General features: G+C 51.6%; 2 protein-coding genes and 2 long non-coding RNA genes across 4 annotated transcripts in view; 1 reads left to right on the forward strand and 3 right to left on the reverse strand.

Moving 5' to 3' along the window:
• Positions 1-20921, reverse strand: part of LOC128816065 (sacsin-like) — a 92798-nt gene that overhangs the window by 55247 nt on the left and 16630 nt on the right.
• LOC128815793 (uncharacterized) lies at positions 2085-6238 on the reverse strand. Its single transcript, XR_008439719.1, has 3 exons — positions 6165-6238; positions 4115-4187; positions 2085-2170 (listed from the first exon to the last, which is right to left on the reverse strand). It is a non-coding gene; the product is annotated as an uncharacterized LOC128815793 (long non-coding RNA).
• Positions 10018-13456, forward strand: LOC128815792 (uncharacterized). The gene is made up of 3 exons (XR_008439718.1): positions 10018-10096; positions 13032-13219; positions 13377-13456. It is a non-coding gene; the product is annotated as an uncharacterized LOC128815792 (long non-coding RNA).
• LOC128815790 (uncharacterized) lies at positions 17919-20793 on the reverse strand. The gene is made up of 6 exons (XM_053992811.1): positions 20712-20793; positions 20431-20586; positions 20184-20282; positions 19721-19823; positions 19392-19448; positions 17919-19107 (listed from the first exon to the last, which is right to left on the reverse strand). The coding sequence occupies exons 1-6, from the start codon at positions 20790-20792 to the stop codon at positions 18965-18967; spliced, it is 639 nt and encodes a 212-aa protein (XP_053848786.1). The 5' UTR covers position 20793; the 3' UTR covers positions 17919-18964.

Raw genomic sequence — 20921 nt, forward strand, 5'->3', positions numbered from 1 at the left:
TTCTCCTCGGTCCTGCTCACCCATCCCGGTCCCCCAGACACAGTGGTACAAGCTGAGGGTGGAAGAAAACAGCAGGGCTGACAGCCCCAAGAGCTGGGAGGTCAACAAAGGAAGCAACTGCAGATGGAAAACCCAACAGGGCAGAACTTTGATTAGGTACGAGAGGAAATTTCCTCACTGGAAGGGTGGTCAGGCATTGGAACAGGCAGTGCTGGAATCACTGTCCTTGGAAGTATTCCAGAGCCATGTGGATGAGGCACTTGGGGACATGGGCTCGCGGTGGGCTCGGCAGTGCTGGGAGAATGGTGAACTCCATGATCTCAGAAGGCTTTTCCAACCTAAACGATCCTAAATAGCTGCTGGAGCCTGCCAGGAACACCCAGGAGAGGGCAGCAGGAGCCTGCACACGAGGCAGGCACTGGGAACCTGTGCCAGGAAAGCAGGAAAACCGCTTTCCAAAGGAAAAATTCCCATAGGCACGGGACACCTGCACAACTGTGGGGACCACAGGCTCTTTGCTACTCGGGCATTGGAAAAAGGGAGAAAAGCATCAGCTTTAGGCTTCATGGACTCACACCTGGGCTGGGCATTGAATCCAGCATGCAATTCCAACACGGCCCACCTGCAGCAGGCTCCCTGCCTTTCTGGAGTTACCATGGGGAAAAATCATGTCCAAACACACACTTTTACAAAGAGTCTCTTCCCATGCTGCCCGAGACATTGCCCAGGATTCCCTCACTCTGCTGAGCAAAGCATGAGCTCAAGGCTGGCGCAGGATGTGTTGTCACCCCTTTGTTGATGCTCTGACAGCCCAGCATGAAAAAAAATCAAAAGCAAACCACAGGAGCTGGGCTCAATGCGAGTCCCTTCCACACAGGATATTTTATGGTTCTGTGGTTTAAATAAGCAGCTTATTGCATTCTAGGCTCTTCAAACAACCCCATGCTTTTGCCAAAAGAATAATTTCTTATTACTTACAGTGACAAGAGCCTTGTGCAGTAGACTCACCCCCCTCCAAGGTTCAATGAAAAATTCAGTCCTTTAAAGCAATTTGCTCCCTTCTAAAACTGCGAAATAGAATTTTCATACAGTATCTTCACACACTTCTGTAATGGTAAAGTTTCCTTCAACTCCCTCCTACTCATCACAATTAATAATCCTTTCCTAATACCTGTATTAGTAGTGTGGAGCTATAGGAAAACAAGCAACTTATTTCCTCTTTCAAAGGAAGTCTGATTGTGGTAATTTTTAGGGCCTAAGTCAGCAGATGCTATCCTCCAATCACTACACAAAAAAAACCTCATCTTTGACACATAAAATGCACCCAAATCATGACTTGATCCTCTCAGACACCAGCCAGCACTGCTCTTCTGCAGTTTATCTTTACTCCTTGATAGAAAAACCATACAATTAGGAGCACTATCTCTATTTTTAGGAGGTATTTAAAGTAACAGTACAGAAAAGTAAAATGCAAGCAATGTCACAACTCTGCAAAAAAAGTTTAACTTGGTTATCCAATGCCTGTCACAAAGACACAAACTCAATTTAAAAATCTGTGTTTCTCTTAACCTGTGAGATGACCAGGAAATAATGAAAACAATATAATTCTTACGTTTTTAAAAATGTAACTATGCTGAAATTTCCACCTGCACATTCAATATGAAGATGAAGTTGCAGCAAAATGGGGAGCCTGTCTCACTTCTGGTATTAACAGCCTTACAAGTGCAGCTATATTCTTTATATACATCTTTCTATTTTATATAAACAAACTGACAAATTAAACATGATGCATTTGCAAAGAATTATTAAAATCAAATTAAATTCTATTCCGACAAGTTATTTTCCAGTGTCCGAGTCTAATCTCTTCCAACTGGGCAGACAAGGATCTTTGACAAAAACCACTCTTAAACTTGTCTGGAGCCTCTTGTCTCAACAATCAGCAGCAAAAATGCTACACCACATTCCAGTGCCAAGCATCAATATCACAAAATATAACCCCACCTTTAAAAACTCATGGCTTTGACCATTTTCCCTGGGATTTAATGCCAAGAATTGTTCAGTGGCTGGATGATGTCACACTTTACTAAAGTCTCAAGTGATGGAAAGAAACATCATCTTGCTCCACCCATGGCCTCTTGTCAAACTTCAGGTACTCGATGTCTTCAATTACCTGGAATCAGAAAAGAAAGCTCTCTAAGGGTGGTTTGATCCAAAAAATCAATGAAATAATCAAAACAGTTCATTAAACAAATGAGAGAGGCTTCACTGCTAAAGCTGCAGTAATAAGACAAATGTCTAGAGATAACATGATCATCTCCCAGGTCTACTTCTGGAGGCTGTGGCCCTGCCAGGAGTACTGGGCACACACGTGGGGGATCTCCTAACATCCTGTGCTTTCAGCTTTGGACGGCAGGGAATAAACTGGCTGAGAGGTGCCTTGTTGCCAAATTCTTACCAGATCCAAGACATTCCTCCTTAACCTGCCACTGGGGCTGAAAAACCAGGAAGATATGACCTCACCCCTGAGGGAGAAGGAAGAGGAAATGGAGATAAGTCAAAATTTAACTCCTTTGTGTTACAAAAATAAAGTTTGGTCGTTTTTATTCACAGAGAGGCTCAGTAACACATCCTCAGAGATAGGCAGGGGAGCAGGTGTGGCATCTGCCTCAGTGCTGTGTGCTTCATAGCACAGAAACAAAGGCACATTTCAGGCTGGAAAACTCAGGCCTACAGGAGCTGCAGTGATGAATCCAAGGGCTCAGGATTTCACCATCCACCACGACCCACCCATGCATGAAAGGAAAGGTAACTCACAGCTCAGAACCCTTCCAATAAGCAATGCCACCTCAGCAATCCATTCCTTCACCATCCCCAAACTTATCAATCCCTGGTTTGAGCTTCACTTACAGCCTGGCTCCACCAGAAAACAGATCTTTGCTGCTCCAGGAGGTAATTGCTTATCACACCTGGCTGCCTGGAGCTGAGGGAAACCTGCCCTGGTGTCAGGAAAATGCACTTCATGTGCCTGATGAGATGGAGACAGCACCTTAGAGCAACCTGGGAAGGAGCAGATTGTTACAGCTCTAAACATCCCTTTCCAGAGACCTTTTCCATAGGGAAAGGATAAAGCTGAGGTTATGACCAAATTCCTGATGGCACACTGTCAACCCATTGACAGGTGGGCCATGTCAGCGATGAAGTGACAGAATGATAAAAGAAAAATCCTTGTGTTCTTTAAATACACTGTAATTATTCCCTGCAAACACTAAATCCCAGATATTACCACTTAAAAAATTATAACCAAGTGCTATTACAAAGTAGCCTCGACTATAAAGATCCACTCTTACCAGAACTGGTAAGAAATAATGATTTGGACATGACTGAATAAACACTTTTGAGGCACAAACTGCTGCAACATAACTCCAAGGTAAGAGGAAGAGAGGTGTAAGTTAAGTTAGTTCAAACAGCCATTATTTCTTTGACTAACTGACAAGCTGAACACAAGCCATTCCTTCTCCACTCCACAGCAAAGCTTTGGAAACTCTCTGAACCTGGTAACAGCACTAATCACAGAGTTGCTACAATGGGCTCAAAATGTGCTACAGGGGGGAAGGAATCTGCATTCAAATTAGTTTTGCTCACTGTTATCATCACATGAGAAGGTCTCTCTCCCAGCAGCTCCTTAACAATGGCGTCAGTTTCGCAACCAGGACAGAAAAACAACTGCTTAATTTATCAGGAATGCCCTGGCACCCCCCAGGAATTAGAGCAAATATCCAAGGCTTTAAAAGAAATTAAACATAGAGCTAACTTTGTATTCCCAGTTTTACCCTCAAGCTAAACAAGTGTGAAACATCCTAATGAAGCTCATTTCAGCACTCATTACTCCTTCAGCCACTAGAAGCAAAGTGAATTACAACAGGAAACCCCAACTGACCTTTTCAGGACACTTAAAAAATCGTTTCTAAGCTGTGTATGTGTGCTCTGAACGACCCAAAAGTTATTAAGCTAGAAGGCCATAAAAATTCAGCTCCCAAATCCCTAAGCAAACAGATTGGAGTGGGCTAATGAACACTGCTGTCTGTCAAGAGGATACACCTGTGTAAATACACACCTTACAAGCCAGAGCTCTCCTGCTAATCCTTATTTCCAAATTTCTTCCGTGTCATCCCAGAGGGGAACTGAATCTGAACAGAAAAGGGGAAAAAAAACAATCAAATTCTTTCAAGTATCAGGATCTACCACCAACACCCAACACTGACAATGACACCATCATGGGCTGGATAATCTTACAGGGTCTTTTCCAACCTTAATCATTCTGTGGCATTATACTTGAACTTCCAAATAATAATCCTTCCCCTAGTCCAGATTTGTCCAAGCAAATTAAGGACTCCACTGGTGCATCTGATGACCCTATTTCAAGCAATGACAAGATTGCTGAGCTCAGGAGAGTCACTCCTTGAACAATAAGAGCTTTCGACTGACTTTAAACCCCGATTTAAAGGATTAAAAGCAAATCTCTAGTAATGGGTTTACTACAAAAAAATCTAGGGAGCAAACAATCTGCTTTATTCTGACCACTTGGAGATGTGTCCAGAGAGAAGGACAGGGGAAAAAAACAGGCATTTAACCCCCATCCCAACTTTCCTTTAATTCACCAAGTACCCATCTTGAAACACCACAGCTCTCAACTCCTATCCTTGCTTCTATATATTGTTATCCAGAAAAAATAGATTATTTGGTCTAGAGTCTCTATATTCACATCACAACCTCAGCTTTTTTTTTTGTTAATTTCAGCCTGATTTTTTGTGTATTTTTTCTATTTATTATCTGCTGTCACACTGAAGCCACCAGCCATTTTTTAGGGGTATAAACCCATACCATCCCACAGGTCTGCTGGTTATTAATGATAACCTTTATCATCAAGTGCAGGAGCACCCAAAAATCCATCCACAACAGCAGAGGACACAGAATGTGGCACACAACCCTGTTCTTATAAAGGCAACCAAAAGGCCTAGAAACAAACAGCAGTGCACCTATGGGGGGAAATGGAGTGTTAATTTTAGGACCAGGGAAGTCCTTATCAATCTTTTCTGCTTCACACAGTCATATAACCAGAACGTTGAAGGGCACCTCAGGCAAAAATGTCATTTTAGTCTGATTAGGGGCAGTTAAATATTAAAATACATTCTCTGAATATGCTAATAAGCGTAATGAGGTGCAGGCTACCACACATATGTATCTATTATTCAACTCTCTGCCAAGATCACACTGCACATAACATAGGAGGAGAGGGAGTTTGGGCTGTGTATAAGTAGGGTAAAAATTTCATCTCATTAGGATGAAGACCCAAAAAGCCCTTGGAGACAGCCCATGGGTAATTCTCCTCTCCCTCCTCCCAAGTGGGGATGATTCCTTGCCAAGCTTCCACGTAGGATTATTATTATTATCCAGTAAACATAATATTACTGTTATTAACAGACATCTATCCCTAGAACCAAAATGGGCCCAAAACCTGGTCAGAGTCTCAAAAACCTTGGTGCTCTTTCCCTCAGGGAACAGCAGCTAGATAGGACAGTTAACAATGGTGAAGCAAAAGGCTTCTGTTACCCTGCTAATAACCCTCCATGAGGGGGAAAGTTCACTGAACTAAGGGAAATCGATTAAACTTACTCCCAGAAAAGCAAAACTTACCTTCTCCACATCCTCAGCTGCAGTTGCTGTGTACTGCAGAACTTCACTGCTCTCATTGCAAAGAACACAGAAATTGAATTCCCCCATGAAACTGCTGTACCCGTCCTCCCCCCACCACTCCAAAAGGAACAGAAATGAAGTTAAAAGGCATAAACACCAAACCAGAATCATTGCAATTTTTTAGACTGCTCCTAGCTATTGCAATAGAATTCCTGTTGCACCTGTGAGCTGCTTCTTTGCTGGTGGAAAGCTGCTTCTAAAGGCATTCCAATTCGTGCCCTTTATCTTTTGTCTCCTCGCTGCCACTGAAACCAGACTAGCTCCACCCAGCAACATACAACGCATGAACACTGAACGTTTAAAGGAATCCCTCCTTCCAAGCAGGAATGTTTTGCTTCTTTTTTAAAGTAAACTACCAGACTCCTGAGAGACTATGGCCAAACAGCTTCCTTTTGCTGGCAGGAACTCACATCTCTTGTGGACATATCCCTGCTTTAACATGGCATCCAGGAACACGAAGTCACTGTAGGGAGAGCGCTCCAGCACCATGCCTTGACCTGCAAGGGAGAGCAGGCTCCAGGTTGGAACAAAAGGAGCTGCAAGGTCCCTTCCAGCCCAAACCATTCCATGATTCCCCAACCTGTGCTGAGCAGGTGCTCCAAGGCGTCGGCGTACTGCAGGACTCGGCTCCCGAAGATCCAGGACTGCAGGCGGTACGAGTGCCCGTCGGGAGACTCGGGGTCCGCGTAGAACTTCTCCAGGCTACAGAAGCCATTGAACTTCTCAGGCAGCAGCTTGCCCTCCCCCGAGATCCTGTCCTGGTAGTGGATGTCTGCCTCGGGGAAGTACTCCATCCCTGAGAAAGAGAAGAAGCCCACAGCAGAAATAAGCTGTGCTCATGTGCAGCAAACACCTCTTCAGCTACTGAGCACACAGCTGCTCCTTCAACAGCTCCCAAACAGCCCCAGCTCCCCTGCCCATCACAGCAGAGGGCAACGAACCCCACCTCCGAGCTCTGCCACGGCCCAGGGAGAGCTGAGCTGTTCCAAGCACATCCACGTGGAGCACACAGACTCCATTAGAACTGCAGCTTCACACACAACAAATCCCCATCCCAAACCGCACCAACATCACCCACAGAGCCTCCCCACTCCCTCCAGCATTTCCCAGTCAACTGCTGCTCTGATGAACTTCCTCTGCACAAGAACCACGACTAAACTCTGTCAGCTCTCGGGGAAACAGACAGAGTGAGACATACCCAGTTTGTCTGCTATTTGCTGGGCCAGCTGGCCCTTCCCAGAAGACAGATTCCCCTCTACTGTAAAGACTTTGCTGTGCTCTGTGAACTTCTTGCTGGTCCTTTCTCCCAACATATAGGCCAGCCACCCATACTGCAGGCTCTGCTCAGGGCTGGCGTGGATTCTTGCCTGGAGAAAAACACATGGAAATCAGCAGCTTTGGAGGGATTTTTCAGCTCAAACACTGTTTCTTCAGACACACACACAGGACACGCTCTTATGCATCTAATACAAGTTTTCACTCAGTAACCTTAGCACCGTCATTTCAGCTTAGCAACTGCAGCAGTGGTTAGGTGGGGAAGTTGTTAATGAAATTAAAGGCTGACAAGACAGAAAACATGGAATAATTTTCAGTCTGAAGGCCAGACACACAACACACCCAGAGTTCCCAAGAAAGACCCTACATCAGACTTTTGCTCGTACTTTGTGTGGTTCTGGGCACATAATAACACTAAACCCGCTCTCAGGAGAGCTACAGCTTCATTTCAATACAGCTTTCAATGCACCATTTCTGAGAGATGGCAAGAGGGACCCACCTGGGCTATGGGGCTGAAGGCAGGGCCTTTCTGACCCCGCTCAGAGCCTCCCCCAGGCCCCGATAAACATCGTACAAACCTCATTCTGAGCACTGCAGTGCCCTCCCTCACACAGGGGCGGTCATTTCTATCGAACACTCCTTTCCTCGCAGCACTACTGCCCACAGTCGCAACCGAAGGTCACTGCACTCTCCTGCACTTGCTCCAGTCTGCCTCGCATTTCGCCGCCTCTCCCAGCTCCCTGCCGGCAATGTCCCTTCCCAAGAAACAGCCCGGCCCCGGGGAGAGGCATCTCCGGCCCCCAGCTGTCTCTGCTCACCCCCTCCCCCAGCAGGACGGAGCTCCGGACACAGCCCTGCCCAGCCACCTCCGCCCACCCCCGGCAGGACGGAGCCCAGCGCGGCGCTGCCCGGCCCGGAGCTCCCCCGCCGACCCCGGGCGGCCGCGGCCCGGCCGAGCCGGGACACCCACAAGGACATGGCGGCGCCGGGCGGTGATGACGTCAGGCAGGAGAGGCGCTGCGCCCCGGGGGAGGAAGGCGCTACGAGGCCACGCCCCTGGACACGCCCCTCGCCAAAAGGCCACGCCCACGGCCCGTGTGGGCTCTGGCGGGAGCGGGGACAGGGGACAGCGGGGACAGCGACAGGCGGCAGCGGGAACGGCCGGGATAGGGAACGGCCCGGGTTAGGGACAAGGGGGCCAGGGGACAGTGGGGACAGCGAGAGGCGGCACCGGGAACGGCCGGGATAGGGAACGGCCCGGGTTAGGGACTAGGGGGGACAGGGGACAGCGGGGACAGCGACAGGCGGCACCGGGAACGGCCGGGATAGGGAACGGGACTAGGGGGGACAGGGAACAGCCTGGTTAAGAGCAGGGGTCAGGCGGGACTAGGAGCAGCCGAATCAGTGAGCAGGTGGAACAGGGAACAGCCTGGTTAGGAATGGGGACTAGGCGGGACAGGGAACAGTCTGGCTGGGGAATGGCAGTCGGAACAGGAACAGGCAGTAGGCGGGACCGGGCCCAACCGAGTTAGGGAACAGTGGGATAGGGAACAGGCGGGACCGGCGACAGCCCGGTGGGACAGGGAACAGCCTGGATTGGGAGCGGGCGCGATAACGGACAGCCGGGTTAGGGAACAGGTGGGAATAGGGAACAGATGAAATAGGCAGCAGGTGAAAGCGGGAACAGCCGGGTTGGAGAGTGGGCGGGATAGGGAACGGGTGGGACAGGGGAGAGCCGGGTTAGGGAACAGTGGGGCCAGGACCAAGCGAGACAATGAACAGCCGGGTTAGTGCAGACAGGATGCCTGCACTATGTCTGCGCGCAGGTCCCCACAGGAGGGAGCCTGGGATACGTCTCTTTCCAATACCTGCACATCCAGTTGTCCTAATTCCCTCTGCACCCTGCTTCAGGTGCTTGATCAACATCTCCAAGCTTTTAGGCTGGCAGCATGTGCAGTAACCCTAACCCTTATGTAAAATCACTGTTAAATTACTGGGCCTGGGAAGGTCATAACCAAACGTTTTACAAATTTCCCATCAAAGTGACATCAGCTCTGCTGACCTGGCACATTTGTGACACCATTAGCGGCTTCTGCTTTGCTGGCAAGAAGCAATCAAGTTGCATTTCAAGGATTTGTCCCTGGAATTTGCAAACAGCTTGAAAAACCCAACCAAAGAATCCACAAAGGATGCGTGGAGGTTTCCTTAACAGCTCTGTCCGCAACCAGACTAGTTGGATGCTCCAAGCCCTGTCCAACCTGGCCTTGAGCCATTCCAGGGATGGGGCAGCCACAGCTTCCCTGGTCAACCTGTGCCAGGGCCTCACTACAGCAGCTGGAACTGGTTTTTGGGGGAAGAGTAAAAGCTTTGGGCAGCATTAACTGAGGGAAAGGCAAAGTGAGAAGAACAGGCTGGCTTTTCCTGAGCGGGCATCAGGCTCTCAAATGGTAGCCCGTGGACATGGTGTCTGCCAGGATTCCATGTTTCCCTTGGACAATGGCCCACAGACATGGTGATTCCCACAATCCAATGGTCCCGGAGGATGGTGGCCCACTGATAAGTTTTCCAGGATACAATGTCATCTGTACATAGGATGGTGGTCTATAGTCATGGTGTTTCCTAGGATTTGGTGGCTCCTTGGGGATTTGGTGGCCCCTGGGAGGAGTGGCTTGTGGACACTGTGTTTCCCAGGATTTGGTGTCCCCTGAGGATTGCGGCCCAGGTGCGTGGTGTTTCCTAGGATTTGGTCTCCTCTGTGGATGGTGGCCCACGGGCACAGCGTTTCCTAGGACTTAGTGTCCCCTTGTGAGGGCAGCCCCTGGGGCTCAGTGTTCCCAGGATTAGGCTGTCACCTAGGGACAGCGGTCCACGGGCACAGTGTTTCCCAGGATTTGGTGTCCCCAGGCACGGCTCCCCAGGCACGGTTGCCACTCAAGGGGTGGCCGGGGCGTGGCCTGTGCCGGTGCCCCGGAGCCCCGCCAGTGGCATGGTGCTGCCGCTCCGGTGGGCGCTGCCGGTGGCTGGGGATGTAGACCGGCAGGAAGAGGAAGAAGCCGGTGCCCAAGAGGTAGGTGCGTGGGACCGGGCAGGACGAGCTAAGGCCAGGCAGCGAGAGCCCAGCTGGTTCTGGGGAAGTGCCTGGAGCCGCTCTGGTGCGAGCGCTGTGGGTGCGAAAGGGAGCAGCATGCTTGGGTTACTTGGTTTTAATCAAGGTTAATTGGAGCTAACGCTGTGGGAGAACAGAAATCCCAAAGATGCTTGTCCTGCATCCCGGTGAGGAAGCTCACCGGAGAGTTTTAGCCGCTCAGCAGTAATTTGCAGGCTGGGCTATGTTTTGGTGCCCACCTAAATCAAACATACAGCAGTTAGTAATTACCAAAACATCTCAGTTCCTTAATTATTAATTACCACGCTGCTCAGTAGCTGCTGCCTAACATCCCCCTTCGTGTCCCTGGTGTTTCCTGCCTCCTTCATGCCTTCCCCAGCTCCCAAGTCCCACCAGCCTGTTTAAGCTCAGCTTTTCCAGGTGTATAGGAGCTAAAGGTGGGTATCTGTTTCTGGGAGGCTGTGGGGGAGGACATGGATGAGCTGAGTCCAAGCCCAGGATGAAGAGGGAGCATCAACACTTTAAACCTGTGGTGAGGTGACCCTGAGCCTCTCTTGGGTATTTAAGTGGGAGTCTTGTTGCGTAAACACGAAGGATAGCTGTTTTGCCACAAAGCTGTCTTCTGTTCATCTCGGAGTGGTGATTCCAGCCCTCTGGCATACCAGTCTGAGGGTTTGGGCTGGATTTGTGTAGCTCAGGGTGCAGGAGAAGGTGTCACTTTGGAACAGAAAGGCCCTTGTTCCCTGGTTCTGCAAGGTCAGCCTTGGGAATGGGAAGAGATTGTTTTTCTCTGTGGTGGGTCAGATCTTGGAGCGGGATCCTGCTGGGAGCGGCCAGGTGGAGCAGGGCTGGTGGCAGTGGGATGTACAGCCAGCCAGAGGGGACAGTGAGGATGGGCTGAGGGGCTTCTCCAGCCCCTTTGCAGTCTGCTCGGGGCTTTTCACTTACTAAAAAAATCTAATCATAAGAATTAGGAGACAATAGATCAGCTCAGGCAAGTTCCACTGTCGGGAATAATCTCCCTTGGTACTTGCCAGCTTGCAGAAAGGACACGCTTCCTACTGGGTTCCCATTGAAAGAGCAGCTGAGGAAAAACAAACCCCAGCAGCAGCACAGCCTTTGGGGCTGGGAGCTGAGCTTTCCCTCGGCACAGGAGCCACTAGCTTCACCATGAACCCCCTGGCACAGTGTGCCTCATAACCAACTGGGCCAAAGGGAAGGGAAATTAAGCAGGTTTGGAATGTCTAGAGCAAGCTTCACTGTTTCCATGAGGCATTTTCCTCACTGGCATTCCCCCTCTCAAGGCTGGCCGTGGAGCACCCTGCGTGCTGCAGCTGGGCCATGCAGGACCAGAGGTGTTGCGGTGTCCTCCTTGGGCCTTGGGGTGACTTGCTGCTGGCTGTGTCACCCTGTGTGCCTCAGCCAGAGGATTTTCAGTGTTTGGCCAGGCTATCCCAGTGGTTCTGTTATATACCTCAGTGTTTTACCCACTGCCGTGCTCATCTCCAGTCTCATTTTCTCTTCTTTCTGTCTGTTTGGAGATCGATTTGGTTGGTGAGTGGCCAGAAGACTTTAAAGGATATTTGAGGAATCTCAAAAAATTTTCTTCACCCCTTTTTTTTTAATCAAAGGAAAATTATTTTAATTTTTCTCCTTCCTGGTGCACGACTGTGATTTCAAAAGTATTTAAGCTTTGTAAAAGCCCTGGTGCCAGTGTCTTTTACCCAGCTTGTGTGGACTAGTTTGGAGCTGGGTTGTGCCAGCCTCCCTGCGAGAGGGGATATCCCTCCTAATGCTGCTCTTACAACCCAGTAGGCTTGAGCTTTCCTGGGGAAATGCTGTAATTTTCCATTCAGCTTAAAAGACCCCTCAATCTCTGAGCTGCAAATTCAACAGGCACTTCAGTGCATTTCATTTAATGCTCATTTCCTCTCGTGTCACATATGTGAGCAGCCTTGCCAGATGAGATTGGAGAGTGGTGGTAGAGGAGAGAACTTAAATTGCTGCCAAACACTGGCAGACCCTGTTATCCAAAGCTCCTTCCTGAAGCGAGGATTCCTGCAGAGAGGGAGTTTGTGGTTAGACAAATTACATCAAACCAAACGAGGTGTGTGTTAGGGGGATGCAGCTGAGTGAGACACAGATCTGGGGGGGGACTGAAGGGTTTGTCTTTGAGCTAGGAAATTCAGATTGGCATTAAAAAATGAAGGACACGGGGTGACGTCCAGGACTTGTTAAAGTTATTAACTGAGCTCTTACTGCTGTACTGGGGTTTTGGCTGGGGTGGGTAAAATAACTGCGGCTCACAGAGAAGGGACCTTGTATAGGCTTCAAGCTGCTCTCCTGGACATTGTTCCTTTTGTAGGCTGAGGGTTGCCCCTGGTGCCTAAGTTTGGCATCAAATGCTGCTTTAATTTGTAAATGCCCATCTGAAAGGGACAGAAATCAGAATATTGGAAGAAAACAAAACTTTTTACATCAACTTTTTTTTTTTTTTTTTAAGAGAGGCTCTTTTCACAGTGCAGTGCCCTAAATCACCCTAAATGATATGCCTTTGTTTAAGTCACAGAATCCCAGAATGGTTTGGGTTGGGAGGGATCTTAAAGCTCATCTATCTCATTCTGCCCCATGGTTGCCCCATCCCTGGAAGTGTTCCAGGCCAGGTTGTATAGGCTTGGAGCAACCTGGGATAGTGGAAGGGGGTGGAACAAGATGGGCTTTAAGGTCTCTTCCAACCCAAACCACTCTGTGATTCTGTGATTTCCAAGAGGATCAGGGTGTGTGTGGAAAAATCTAAACCATTTCACTGTTGTGGCTGCACCAAAGCCAGTGCTGGGTTTGAAAAGAGCCTGTTGGACAATCCCAGTTTGATTAACCTCTCCTCTGCCTCTTCCAGCCCCAAACCACCCCCCCCACGAGGGCATGAAGTCAAACCCCTCCAAGCAGCATGGGAGTGGCTGAACCAGGAGCTGAACAAGCTGATGGGGCTGCTGCCCTTCCCCGAGCATGTGCGCTCCAGGCTGGATAAACGCTCCATGCTCCGGCTGGCCGTGGGCTACCTGAAGGTGAAGAGCTACCTGATGGGTGAGTGTCCGTGCTGGGAGGGGGGAAAAGCCCCTGGAATCGATCCCCAATGCACAGCTTGTGTTCCACCCCAAGCTTTGGGATGGGAGGTTGTGTTTCCTGCAGGAAGCATGATGGTGAGTTATGGGAGCAGGCCCTTGAATGTTGATACTGGCAGGAAAATGTCACCATGGATGGTGGGAGACACTTGGGAGCCTGCCCAGCAGCTGAGACCTCCTGCAAAGTTCCTCCATCTCATTAGCAGCCATCCTGTATGTCCAAAACTCCTCCTGTGTTGCTCTCCCAGCACCCTGTGGAGAAGAGAGAGGTGGGTAAAACAGTGTGTCTTGTTGAACTGCAACAATGCCCTCATCTAACTGGAATGGCAATTTAAAATTAAATTCACTAAATAATTGAATGTTCATAATATAATACATGTTACATGTTCCTTTTTATATTTCATCTTCTGTATTTCCTTATTTATTCCATATTTGGTATTCTTATATTTCCATATTCCTTCTCCCTCCTTCCCTATTCTTCTTCAACCCTTTATTATTATTACAGTTACAGTATGTTTAATAAATTTTAACATTATATACAGCGCAGAGCCTGACTGGGGGCAATCACCACATTCCCAGAAGTCACCAGAATGTGCAGATAGGGGTGTGTTCCCTCTCTGGCGACTGGGGCCTGATGGAATGGGTGATGGACACTGGGGAAGGCAGAGCATGTGGGGCAGGAAGGCAGCAGCAGCTTTTTCTATTTAGAAGCTCTTACTGCGTCTTCTTCCCGCCACAGATTGGATAAACTTGGCTCCCTTGGTTTTTCGCTCATGCCCACTCCTCTGGGCTCTCCCAGCGCCCTCTCCAGCTGGATGCTGGGCTCCAGGAGGAGACTCCTGTGCCAGACTCTCCAGATGGGACCTGTGCCTCCAAGCAGGAGCTGGTTCCCAGTGGATGTGCTCAGCGTGTGCTTCCCAGTGAGAGAGCTGCTCTGGAAAAGCATTTGGCATTGCAGGGGTTCTGGAGTCCCGTTCTGCCAGGCCAGTTATTCCCATCTGGCCACTTGCCTGTGATTTCCAGCTCCTTCCCCTTGCTCTGCCCTGAAGTTCATCTTGTTTGACTTCAGATCATCCCAGATACATCAGGGCTGGCCTGGGTCTCAGGCATGCCTGATGAAGACCTGTGCCAACTGCAGGTCACAGCAGCCTGCTGCTGGCATGTCCTGTTGGGCATTTTGGGGGGACATGCTGGCACCCCTTGTGCTCTGCTTTCTGCCTCTGCTGTCCTGTGCTTTGTGCAGGCTCTTCTCCTGGAGCAGGAGAGCATGGCATCATCTGAAGAGCATCCCTATCCTCTCCCCATCCCCAGCCCAAGCCCAGCCTTTTCTCCTGGGAAGGAGAGAGATGGATGTTTTGATAGAGTGGTAATTGCCTTATCTCCAGGCAATTGAGAGACCAATTGCACAGTGGGCTCAGGGTGATGCCCTGAGGCTCCTTTTTCCCTTGTGCTGCATTTCTCCAGCCCTAGAGTGGAGCTTCCCGGTGTTGTCTGCATCTTGTCTCGCTGCTAACACCAGGATAAATCTGAGAAGGGGCTTCCTGCCTTCTCCACCTTCTCTAGTATTTCTGAGGTGTGGGTGTTGTGTGCCTCTGGCTTGGGAACAGACCTGTTTAATGGGGTGTAGGAAGCCAGGCATCAGAGCCTGGGGCAGGGTTTAGGGTGGACAGAGCAGAGGACAACCACAGTGGGTTTGGGTGCTCGTATCAGTGCCTGCTTCCACAGCGGATACAAGGAAAGGGCTTTGTCATCTGCGTGGGATCCTGGTTTCTATTGCAGGATAGTGCCTCACCGCATCATCCTTTGAATCTGCTTTGCTTTTAAATATTATTCTCTGTCTGTGCTTTAATGAGAAACCAGACTAATTAATAGTTTGCTGGAAATGTTAAGCTTCGAGTCTAGAGAGGGAAGCTCTGGGAGCTCCCTCCATGCCTCCATGGGCTGATTCAGGGTGTGCACATCTGTAACTCCTCTGTGCCCCGGGGCAAATGCTGCAGGTGTTGCACAGCTCTCTGCTGCCTGGGATCTCAGCCTTCCCTGCACAAAATCTGAGGGCTCAGGGCTTGGTCTCCTCAAGCTTTGCCCATCAGGCCCAGCCTGGGAGCAGTGCTGGGTAGCGGTGACAGCTCTGGTGCTATCACTGCCTGCCTCCAAGCCACTTTAAAGGTTTTGTCACTCGTGTAATCAATGACTGAACCTCACCGCCAGATTTGTGCTGAGCTATGTCTGCAAATCAATTTGCAGTGGTTGCTACTTGGACCTGTATCTGACAGCCTCCCAGAGAAATCTGGAGTGACTTTGCTGATCCTGTCTCTTTGAGAGCAAGCGCCCAAGGAGGAAAGCTGGTGTCTATGTTGCCTACTGCCACAATGCTCTGGCCTGTGGTGTGACAGGAGCCCCACTTGCTGCAAAGACGGAGATCTCATGAAAGCTTTGGATGGATTTTAGTAGCTTGGTAAAGCTCCAGCTAGCTGGAGAGCTCTGCTGGGATTCGTTTCCTATGGTTCCTGTAACAACGGAGGCAGATGTTGGGATTGCAGATGTGGCTCTGCCAAGGGTGAGCAAGAAAATGGGGCTTAAAATGCTCTCTGAGGTGGAGAGGGTGTGATTAGGAAATGTGCTGACATGCCTTCTTCCTAGGACAGCAGGCACATAGGTCTGCAGTGGCAGTGTGTTACTTTTCTCGGCCTCGGTCAGTTCTCAAGCGCCCGGCTTGGGCATCTCGGCTTCTCGTCGGGGCCAGGGCTTGCCACGATTCCCGGGCGCTACTGCTGCCGCGCTCCGGGGTGGGCCACGCTTTGCCGTCGGCGCGAGGGAGGAAACGAAGAGGCAGGGAAAACTTCCAAATCCGTCCGCATGGTGGCTGGATGCTTTATTGGCCGCGAGAGCCGCAACGGAGAAGCTGCAGCCCGTTCCCAACCTCGCGTGGATGGATATGCCCCCGGGATCGGGGGGGAGCGGGATAATATAGGGGTGGGACAGGGAGGACGGGGAGTCCTCCCGCCCAATGAATACAGACGCCATGGCGGTGACGTGTACTACAGCGACCAATGGGAACACGGCAGGGGCGGACACGGGGCTTCGGGGCGACTGGGACCGCGGGAATGGGGTGACAGGCACGGAATCCTCAGGAGTTGGCAGGGAGTGGTTACAGGAGTGACAGGGGGAAACTCCAATGGCAGGCAGCCTGGAGCTAGGCACCGTGGGGAGGCAGGGGGAACTGTGGGGGGATGCACGAGGGTACACAGAACCGGCAAGCTAACAAAGATCAGAACCCCTAATCTGAACCCAAACCCAGGATGCAACAGTCTGAAAGAGAGAGGATCACAGAGTCCCAGACTGCTTTGAGTTGGAAGGAAGTTCATCCCATTCCACCCCCTGGCATGGGCAGGGACACTAGCCCAGGGTGCTCCAAGCCCTGTCCAACCTGGCCTGAAAGTCTTCCAGGGATGGAGTACCCACAGCTGCTCTGGTAATCTGTGCCAGGGCCTCACCACCCTCACAGGGAAGCATTATTTCCCAACATCCAATCTAAGCCAATCTCTTTCAGAACCTATGGAAAACCCTGTCATGGTGTGAGACCACACTCTGGAGTCTGGCAAAGCTTGAGATATCTAACAGCTCCTAGCAAACAGTGAACAGTGGGCTACCTCCCCATGCAGCTGACCTGGCTGGAGCAGGGGCTGGGCTTAGGAGGTCTCACCAGGTCCTTTCCCACCTCTGGTGCTGGTCTCGCCAGTTCCCTCCCCAGTGCTCCGCTGCAGGGCAGCTGGCAGCAGGTCTCCCTGGGTAATCTCCCTGCAATCAGCACTAAATTAGCTTTGTTACTCATCTCTTTTGTTGTTACCAGAGTTGGCTGTTGGGCCAGAGCTGCGGGGGTCTGGGCCTGAAGTAACTGAGGCAGTGAAAGGAGTCAAGCTCAAGTCTGTCCCTGGGCAAGATCCTGCAGGACTGTGTGGGATGAAGGTTTGCAGCAGAAGGTTGGAGAGGCCAATGTGTCTGCTGGATCGGTCCGTGTCTCACAAACGGGACGGGACTCTGACTGGTTGCAGACTTAGGATTTATTATCTGTCTGTATCATACAAGCAAAAAGCAAGAGACACAGGAAAATAACAACATCCATGCAAACACAGATCAGAGGCAAGATGGCAGCCCATGCAAAGCCTTTTTCTACATATTATTTGAACCAATAGCATAAAAGAAAAGGTATAAAGTCATTATACTCTAACCAATTATAAAAGGACCCACGTGGGTTTAACATTAACAAAAGGACTTCTATGAACCTCAAACAATACACAAGAATTCATTCTTTAAGATGGAAACTTTATCTATCTTTGCAAAGCATATATCTAAGACTTTTCACATCTTGAGCTATCAATAAGTTCTGTTCTTTCTTGTTCCTTATGATAAATATCAATGTATTCACTTGGTTCTTAACTTCCTGGCTTTCTCATGAGAAGGTTTAGAAATTTCCCAGCCTTTCTCAGCTTTAGAAAGTGTCTTTTACCTTTTTATATTCCTACACCTCTTCATGTGCCTCAACTCCTGCCTGCGCTCACGGCACCAAAACCAGGCTGTTCCCAGCCACAGACCAGAGCCCTGTTCCCGCAGGACGCTCTTGCCAGCACCTTCCAGGACTCTCCGCTGCGCACGCAGCGCTTTTCATGCCCGCTCCCAACAGGCTTTGGAAGGCAGAGCACAACCTGGCTGCCTCTGCCAGCAGCACACCCCAAACACAGGCGGAGGAAGAAGCAGCAGGGGCTGTTTTGCGGCCATGCCCAAGAGAAACGGGAAGGGTGCCCTCCCTGTGGGCTCACTTGGTTGGCTTTCTGACTGGCTCTGAGCGTGGGGCTGCCATTCCCCACCTGTGGGGACCAGAACCACACCCGGGATCCCGGCACTGCCTGACAGCGCTCCGGGCACTGGCACGGTTGCGCGTCCGAGCCCCTGCTGCTGCATTTGCTCTTAGGCACGCCCAAATCCCACTGTTAAGCCTGGATGGTCGCTGGTTCTGTCTTCTTCCTCATCCTGTGCAGGGATGGAGTACTGCTGAGCTTTCAGGAAGCTATTCTTGAAAACTTCCAGCATTCCAAGCTCCTTTGACCTCCGTGGATGCTTGCCATGGAATCCCTCACAGCTGGGTTCATACTCAGGTTGGCTCTTCCAAATTCCAGGGGCTCCAGGGTGCTCAGCAAAATCTGCAACTCCAGTGTTGTGGAACTGCACCTTCAGCACAGGCACCTTTCCAGCCTGATCTGCCTTTGTTCCTCTGTGTGTGTGCACAAAACACGGCGTGGAAGAGAATGGCAGCAGGGGCCCGTGTGTCCCTGGGCTCAGGATTTGCGTCACTTCATCTCCACAGAGATGGAGGCAAAGTGAAGAAGCCAAACCGTTTATTAATGGAAGATGAAACAAGGGATGGGAGGGAAAAAAGGGGATGGGCAGGGTCTGAGGGCTGGAGGTAGGGAGCTGTCAACAGGGAGGGAGAGTGGAGGGGAAAAAAAGGGGATGGATAGGCTGAGGGCTGGTGAGGCAGAGCTATCAAAAGGGAGGAAATGTGGAGAGAAAAAAAGGTGATGGGCAGTGTCTGGGGGCTGGAAGGAGGGAGCTATCTATCTACAGGCAGGGAGAGTGCTGAAGCCACGAGAACTGTGCCCAGCATCAGCTGTGCCAGGAGTTCCAGCAGCAGTGAGAGGTGATGTCCTCTTCAATGTCTCCGGGTGTGTTCTTGGGACACTGGTTCACTGGATCCAGAAGATGTCCCTAATTCTTTAGCTCTTTGGGGAAACTGGGCTTGATTTTCCAGGTTAGAGCATGGTGGGCTGGCATCTTGCCTTCGGGCTTGAAGGGCTGGAAGACACAGCAACAGAGACATGGTGAGATCCCGGATATGTGGGAATGCTAGGAGACGTTCTGAACAGGGTGGGACGTTCCTACTCCCACCCAGAAGGGAGTAGGAGACACTGGAATCAGCTGGGAGGCACTTGCCATGTCTCCCCGACGTGTGCCTGAAATCTCTGTGTGCTCTGCCCACAGCACCCCTGGTGTGCACCGGGAGCAGAGCCCACTGCAGCCGGGGCAGGGCTCGCACCTCTCCCGCCAGCCTCCGCTGTCAGCCCGCTGCCCTCACTCACCATTGCCGATCAGCTGGAGCTCTCCCTGCTGCCCCCTCAAGCTCCGCTCGGCCATCCCTGCGAACACAGAGCCTGTCACGGCCCAGCGGCACAGCTCCCTGCCAGCGGCGCTGCCAGCCCTGTGGCCGCACGGCCTCGTGGCCCGGCAGGGCTCAGCCCGGGCCCTTGCCGCACGCTGCCGCCCAAGGGCACGGCTGCGAGAGGGCGGCAGCAGCGCCCGGCCAGCCGGGGCTCCACGGCGCCGGGCCCGGATGGCGCTGCCGGGGCAGCAGGCGGGGCTGGGGCCGAGCTGCGGCGGGGCGGGGAGGGAGCCCGGGCTCGCGGCTCACCCATGAACCTGACGGCCGCCTCTCGCAGGGGCTCCTGTGGGCTCTGCAGGTAGGGCAGGGCCCGGCGCAGGTGCTCGGCTGCTCTGCTGCTGTCGTCTGCCAGCTGGAGAGAGCGGCAGGAGGGAAGGCTTGGCGCGGGCTCAGCCCCTGGGCCGGGCGCTCCCTGCGCCCAGCCCCGGCCTCCCCTGCCCGCACCGCCCTGAGGCCCGGCCAGCAGCCGCTGGCGCCGGGCTCAGGAGCGGGCAGAGGGCCGGCTGCTGCCCGGGGAGCCGCGGGGCCGCCCCGTAGCCCCGCCGGGCCGGGGCTCCATCGGCCCCGGCTCGGGCCCACAGGAGCCTGGAGAAGAGCCCGCGCGGCCTCTGGCTGCAGCAGCGGGCAGGGGCACAGCTGCCAGCCCACACACTGAGCACCGCGCTCAGGGGGCTTCTCCAGCCTGAGGCTGGGGCTTCCAGGCCGTCCTTACCAGGACCTCAGCAAACTTCCACAGATTTTCCTTCACCAGCTGTTCGAGATCCCTCCTTTTCAGGAACTTGGCCGCACAATGCAGCGTTTCCCGAGAGGCCTGGAGAGCAGCAGAGACCCAGAGATGGCCCCACAGCCCAGGGCACAAGACCTGTGTCCCTGTGCCAAGGCCTGGAGGAGGCTGCAGCCCTCCAGGCGCCAGGGCAGGAGGCAGCCGAATGCCCTCCTAGCATCATAGGAATGCTCACCTTTGCCACATTCCGGTTCTCATCATGACAGTAGATTAAAAGTATGTACAGGCTCTTGTTCACAATTGTCTCCAGGGGCTTTTTTCCCTCATCCACTACCAATTCCATCACCTTACAGAAGAGTTGAATGGAGAGCAACTGCACATGGCTGTTGTCCTAGAGGAAAGGAAAAGACCTACACCAGCTACTCCAGGCCCACCTAGGCAAAGGCCTGAAAATCCACAGGGCACAAAGTTTCTGGGAAGCACGCGATGCCTGTGGCTCAGGATGCAGAACCTTACGTGGTCAAAGAGCAGCAGGAGTGCCTCAGCCAGCTTCGGGGCAGTGGTGCTGGATACCAGGATGTCTTTGTGCTGGAGCATATTCGTGAACACACGGAGACTCATGCTGACAACCTCTTCATCTTCATCCCCCAGCAGCTCCAGAAAGCTTTGAGACACACTGCACATTCTTCTGGCCTGTGTGGAACACAAGGCTGTGCTGGGAAGCCA

Source organism: Vidua macroura, chromosome 17 (assembly GCF_024509145.1).
Source record: "Vidua macroura isolate BioBank_ID:100142 chromosome 17, ASM2450914v1, whole genome shotgun sequence".
NCBI classification, from domain to species: Eukaryota; Metazoa; Chordata; class Aves; order Passeriformes; family Viduidae; genus Vidua; species Vidua macroura.

Coding starts and splice junctions, on each gene's coding strand:
- LOC128815790 (XM_053992811.1), bottom strand. CDS start 20,792: ATGCTCCAGCACAAAGACATCCTGGTATCCAGCACCACTGCCCCGAAG. Junction 20,283..20,430: donor AGAACCGGAATGTGGCAAAG/GTGAGCATTCCT, acceptor GCTGCTCTCCAG/GCCTCTCGGGAAACGCTGCA. Junction 19,824..20,183: donor GGAAGTTTGCTGAGGTCCTG/GTAAGGACGGCC, acceptor CGCTCTCTCCAG/CTGGCAGACGACAGCAGCAG.